Source organism: Plectrocnemia conspersa, unplaced genomic scaffold, assembly GCF_051122295.1.
Source record: "Plectrocnemia conspersa isolate PC_06_02 unplaced genomic scaffold, ASM5112229v1 ptg000001l, whole genome shotgun sequence".
Lineage (NCBI taxonomy): Eukaryota > Metazoa > Arthropoda > Insecta > Trichoptera > Polycentropodidae > Plectrocnemia > Plectrocnemia conspersa.
Window position 1 is genome coordinate 7,993,861 of NW_028277165.1, and position 6,109 is coordinate 7,999,969.

The 6,109-nt window shown below is 31.8% G+C and overlaps 1 protein-coding gene across 3 annotated transcripts; it reads left to right on the forward strand.

The window, feature by feature from the left end:
* The first annotated feature begins 823 nt into the window (after positions 1–823).
* LOC148238658 (uncharacterized) lies at positions 824–4,177 on the forward strand. Of its 3 annotated transcripts, none has more exons than XM_088194293.1 (5): positions 824–904; positions 2,000–2,079; positions 2,148–2,223; positions 2,285–2,337; positions 2,417–4,177. In XM_088194293.1, the coding sequence occupies exons 1-5, from the start codon at positions 886–888 to the stop codon at positions 3,926–3,928; spliced, it is 1,740 nt and encodes a 579-aa protein (XP_088050419.1). In that variant the 5' UTR covers positions 824–885; the 3' UTR covers positions 3,929–4,177. The 3 variants fall into 3 exon arrangements, with proteins under 3 accessions (XP_088050419.1, XP_088050426.1, XP_088050435.1); XM_088194300.1 differs by having other exon boundaries at positions 2,015–2,079; XM_088194309.1 differs by lacking the exon at positions 2,417–4,177 and having other exon boundaries at positions 2,285–2,403.
* The last annotated feature ends 1,932 nt before the right edge of the window (positions 4,178–6,109 follow it).

The following is a 6,109-nucleotide window of genomic DNA, read 5'->3' on the forward strand; positions in this document are numbered from 1 at the left end:
ATGGGTTAGTATATAAGACGGTGAGTATATCCCATTTCCTTTCTTATGGTTTCGCTTGTATGTGTTTGTGTGTTTGATAGAACGAGAGATCTATGGCAAAATGCCTCACTCTCTGACTCGCTCTGACGCACGCAACAGTCGGCGTTTAAATCGTACTTCATTATTTGTTTACCTGTCGTCGTAGCGCAGAATATTCCTGCGCTTCTCAATTATTTTTCGATTCAACAAGTGTATTTAATATTTTTATTTCGTTAAATAATTTGAATATCAATTATGGCGATCTGTAACGATCTATCGCTCAAAATCTTACCCTCTACCTATCCCGTTCGCGGATCAATCGACCAATCGCACGCAACCAGTTGATAACTTATTTGAAATCTGTTTGGTTTCAGTCGACTCGTGTGTGGACCAGTTCCATGCTCAATTGTTTTGCAACTCGAATTGCAAAACAGTCACCCTGTATGAGAAGGGTCTCAAGTGCTTCAAAAATTGCTTAAATTATTACCTTGAAATAAAATTTACAAAAAACAATATCTGTGCAAATAGCTTAAAGTTTTTATAATACGAATTAGTTTTTATCCCAATTTTTGTTTAAATTATTTAAGTAAGAGTTCAGATAATTATTTAGCTTAAATTGATTAAGTTATTCATACTTTTTTATTAAACAGTTATTTTTTAACAGGTAAATGTAAAGCATAGATCATTAGCTAAATTATAAATCGAAAAAGATTATATTTGTTAGTAAATAACCATTTCAAAAGAATTATTTAATTTTGAAGCGTCTCTATATTCTCTATTAATTTGTCATGGTCGACATTTGTTCGTGTTTGGATCGAACGTCAGTTTTAAACCTTTTCCACTTGTACTGTCAAATTGTCACATACAATGGCGTTTATTAAAACTGGTATAATTATTTTTTAAATCATCTTTTTCTCTGATCGCAACTAATAATTAAAATATTTGTTTGGCAGCTAATATTAGTCATCTGTTTATGTGCCAAAGTAACTGTGTTGTAAGTCATCTGAATGCCACCTATTTCTAGAATTAAAAAAAAATCAACTGTTGTCAAGTGTTGAATAATTGTCAAGGGCTTTTATAAACCAAAAAGAGCTTCTGGGTGCCATTTCCGGTCAATTGAACACCATTTTCGGCAGTTAAAAATCGAAGTGCTAGGGTTGTCACAATGTATGATATTAAGGTGACCAGACGTTCTCCTTTCAGGAGGATTGTCCTCAAAAATTTTGTTCTTGTTTTATCTGATATTTTCAAAATCTCGTCATCTTAATGATACTATTGCTTCATCCAAATATCCTTTAAAAAAATCAATTGTTATTAAAAATCACGTTTCATATATTAAAATAGTGCAAGTGCATTGGCACATTGAAAAGAAGCACATTATTTTAGCCATGTTTAAAAAGCTACTTAAGTGGTAATAGTTTCAAACGTTTCTCGTAATATTATTTTGTAGCATAAGTGAGAGTTTTTTTTAAATAAATTTTGCCAACATGGTCGCAACGCAACTGAGCCTCATACGTGGTTCGTGTCATTAGAAAGGCTAACTGTGAAATTAATCTATGCTAGAACTTGGTTTAGCAGAATACGAGGACGAGACTTTTTTTTTGTATGATTGGGATTTCATTCATCTCGCCCGTTTTTACTATTCAGAGCAACAATCTTTACAGCTTTAACAGTCGACCGATTTTTTTCCCAATATAAGATTTCGTATTTTTATTAGAATAATGTTTTGAACTCATCCCTATTTTTTTATGAATTCAAAACTTTCAGAATCTGACTATTTATTAGATGAAGTAGAAAATAGTCATAAGAAGTTTTTATTCCTAAATTATAATAAACACTTGTTTTCTCGGATTCGGAACAATTCTTTATCATTTCAGTTAATTAATTATCTTATGTTCATTTAATTATCTACTCATACAGCACAACTGTGTACATTAATTGTGAATAATACAAAATATACTGTATTTTATGTAAAAATTAGACCTGGTCTTTGTAGAAGCTGACATAGATAACGACGAAGAAACATTCGCTTCCAATGACACGATGGATTATAAAATCGAGGTAATGAAACGTAATATGTAATACTTGTTAATAAACCATGTAATCTGAAATAGTGTTTTTTTTCCAAGTTTTTAAATGTAAAACGCGAATACGATGACAGCAAAGTTACACTTATAGATGACGTAGACGATATGCTTGAAACAGGTTAGACATTATACAGAATTCTGTAACGTTTCAATATATTTCAATAATTATCTCTGATCAGAAATGCACGACGTTAAGGATGTACTTAAGGCGAATACTATCAACACCACCGAAGTAATAGTCGGAAAGATTAGTTTTTTATGAATTTTGATATTTACAACTTATTTGATATTTACAAAACATTAAATTTCAGGAACTGGAAGAAAAAAAATGTACCAGCTTTCTACATATACATGATGATAGTTATATATACGAGTGTGGAAAATGTGGAAAAGCATTTAAATATAATAGCAAACTTTCTGAGCATATAATAATTCATAGCAATGTACGTGACTTTGATTGTGAAAAATGTGGAAAAGCATTCAAAAGTAAAAGCTTAGTTACAAAACATATGAAAACTCAGTGCGATGTTCGTGACTTTGAATGTGAAAAATGTGAAAAATCATTCAAATATAAAAGTAAACTCTCAGAGCATTTAAAAACTCATAGTGATGTTTGTTACTTTGAGTGTGAAAAATGTGGAAAAGCATTCAGATTTAAAAACAGACTTTCAGTACATATAAAAACTCATTGTGATGTATGTAACTTTGAATGTAAAGAATGTGGAAAAGCATTCAAATATCAACATTATCTTTCACAGCATATAAAATCACATATCGATATTCGTGAATTTAAATGTGAAAAATGTGGAAAAGCGTTCAAATTCAAAAGCGTACTTTTACGACATATGAATACTCATAGTGATGTTCACGGCTTTATATGTGATAAATGTGGAAGAGCATTTAAATCTCAACTCCATCTTTCACAACATATAAAAACGCATACCGATATTCGTGACTTTGAATGTAAAATGTGCGGAAAAGCATTTAAATACAAAAGCAAACTTTCACAACATATGGAAATTCATAGTGATTTTTGTGACTTCGAATGTAAAATATGTGGAAAAGCGTTCAAATATAAACTCTCACTTTCAATGCACCTTAAAACTCATAGTGATGTTCGTGAATTTAAATGTGAAAAATGTGGAAAAGCATTTAAATATAAAATATCACTTTCAACGCATATGAAAATTCATGGGAATGGTTATGATTTTGAATGTGATGAATGTGGAAAAGTATTCAAATATAAAAGCAAACTTTCAGAGCATATTAAAGTTCATTGTAATGTTCGTATCTTTGAATGCGAAAAATGTGGAAAAGCATTCAAATATAAAAGAACACTTTCAGAGCATATTAAAATTCATTGCAAGTTACGTAACTTTAAATGTGAAAAATGTGGAAAAATATTCAAATTTGAAAAGAAACTTTTAGAGCATATTAAAATTGAGTGCAATATTCGTGGTTTTGAATGTGAAATATGTGGCAAAACATTCAAATATAAAAGCAGACTTTCAGTTCATATGATAACTCATAGCAATGTTCGTGACTTTGAATGTGAAAAATGTGGAAGAGCATTTATAACTAAATATAATCTTTCCCAACATATTCAAACTCATAGTGATGTCTATGGCTTCAAATGCGAAACATGTGGAAAACTATTCAAATGTCAAATCTATCTTTCGCAACATATGCAAACTCATAAAGACGTTGGTGACTTTAAATGTGAAAAATGTGGAAAAGCATTCCAATATAAATGCAGGCTTTCCAGGCATATGAAAACTCAGCGATGTTCTTTACTAATTGCGAAAAATGAGGAAAAGTGTTAACAACTAAGTACAATCTTTCAAAAAATATGAAAAACATAGTGAACTACATAAAACTATAGACAATTATCCTATCTTTCACTAAACATGCACTCAAAAATAAATACTTGTGCATCCTAAGTTCAATGAGTGTGTTCTTCCAAATGTTGACATTTTTTTCTTTATTTTTTATATAATTGGTCATAAACTGCTCAAATATCATAACTGGTTAATTATATACTATTTTTGTAATAAAAAAATCATTCTTTATTAGTTATTGTTTTTATAAAATTGTCCATTTTCAACTCCTATGTCCTACACCAGGGCCTTCCAAGTTGTTTGTATTTCTTACAGTTCTTACACTAACTCAAATTGAGGCATGAATATCTGATTGGGCCGCTGCAGTAGAATTTTTATTGAATATTATTAGTTACATGTTAAGACTTAATTGTGTGAGCGGACACACCAGAGTTGCCACAATAAGAGTTTCCGTTACGCCAGTGTTATCAGAGTGCCGTCAAGTTTTTGCCATAATAAACCTAAATAAATACATATTAATAATCCAGATAAATTATATTTTCACTGGTAAAAATATATATATCTATCACTGAAAATATGTTACGATATGATTTCACTGAAATAATATATTTTCGGGAAAAATTCAAGACTTTTTAGATTTTCTTTGAGGGATAATCTGAGAACTTCCGGTTTAGAATCAAAGATTGCATTTCAGTATTTAATAAAATGACGCAATTTTCTGGCAAAATTCAAGGGGGGGGTATGACCTAACTCCCCCCCCCCTCCTCTAAATGACGTCCCTGGTGTTTGTGGGTTAGTGATGATAAAGTTACAGGATTTTGAACATATCAAAAGACACTTAAAATAAAAAGGCCATCAGGATTTTTTTGTTATAAGAATAAAGGAGAAAAAAATGCTGCGGGAGCTAAAAAAATGTTATTCTGAAAAAAAAACAGAGGAAAATTATCCTCAAAGGAATACATCTGGTTAGGCTTAACATACGTCGTGCTTTTACAAAATTTCAAAAACAATATTTTAGTTGTCCCAGCTAAAAGCTTCATAATTATGATGGGCCTACGTCTGGTTACCTTAGCGATGGTTTTGGGTGGCTGGCCAAGTCGATTAGAGAAGCACGTTTGCAATGTGCAGCGAGGGTTTGTAGGGTGGTTATGGCTGAGTTGCGAATCGAAGCGGGTTAAAAGCCAAACTACGACTGAGTGTGTATGTAAGTAATGCAATGATGACAGCCAGTACTGATCAAAAGGATACGGTGCAAATGTGACAAATTTCATTTGAGATTTCAATCTTCAGGTTGGCGGTGAAAATGTTGTATTGTTTCCCCAGTACCTACCTAGAATGTGGGTCGTAAGATTAACATACCTTTTCTGAATAGTCATCCAAGCTGTAAATGCTTTCTTGTTGCCGCTATTTTATGACTTAAGTAACATTTTGGCAGGACACAATCACAAAACCAAAATGTTATTTTTTATTATACATACTTACATATTTTTTAAATTTAAGTAATTTCTAAAATGCTTCACGGGCCGGATAGAATTTCAGTGCGGGCCAGATCCGGCCCGCCGTTTAACCTGATATACCATTATAGAAAATCTCCCTACAGAATAATCAATTCTATATTATTCACATCCTGAAAATTTTAAAATGTTTTTCGCACATTTCAGTAAAAATATGAAGTCCTCTATCCGACACAGGAACGTTTTCAGCATTCCATTTATCTAGATTAATATGAATTATACAATACGTATATATGTGTCCATTGGTCAAATAAGCTAATTTTGTTTGTTGACAAGCGTGTGATAAATTTATCAGCAAAACTATTCTGTTCAGGTACTATTTCAGTAAATTCACGATTTTTAAAAAGGTTTTATGTTCGCCTTTATATAGGTGAGCAGGTTCGTGATTATAACACAACCTAGAGCCGGCTTTAAACTAGAGCTGCTCATGCGTTTGAGCATGCTCAAGACAGTTTGACCGAATTATTTGCAAGATTTAATTGAACGAGCCGTTCATACACTCACCGCAGTGAGCCAACTGAATCAGTTACTTTGCGTGATCGGTTCTAGCATGTTGTCTGTACGCACAGCCACTGCAGCTTGTTTTAATTAATGCTTTGACAAAAGAAAAAAAAGTAGACGATGGTGGATCAGATAAAGATACTGACATTGT

Coding starts and splice junctions, on each gene's coding strand:
- LOC148238658 (XM_088194293.1), top strand. Junction 2,080..2,147: donor CGATGGATTATAAAATCGAG/GTAATGAAACGT, acceptor TTTTTTTCCAAG/TTTTTAAATGTAAAACGCGA. Junction 2,224..2,284: donor AGACGATATGCTTGAAACAG/GTTAGACATTAT, acceptor ATCTCTGATCAG/AAATGCACGACGTTAAGGAT.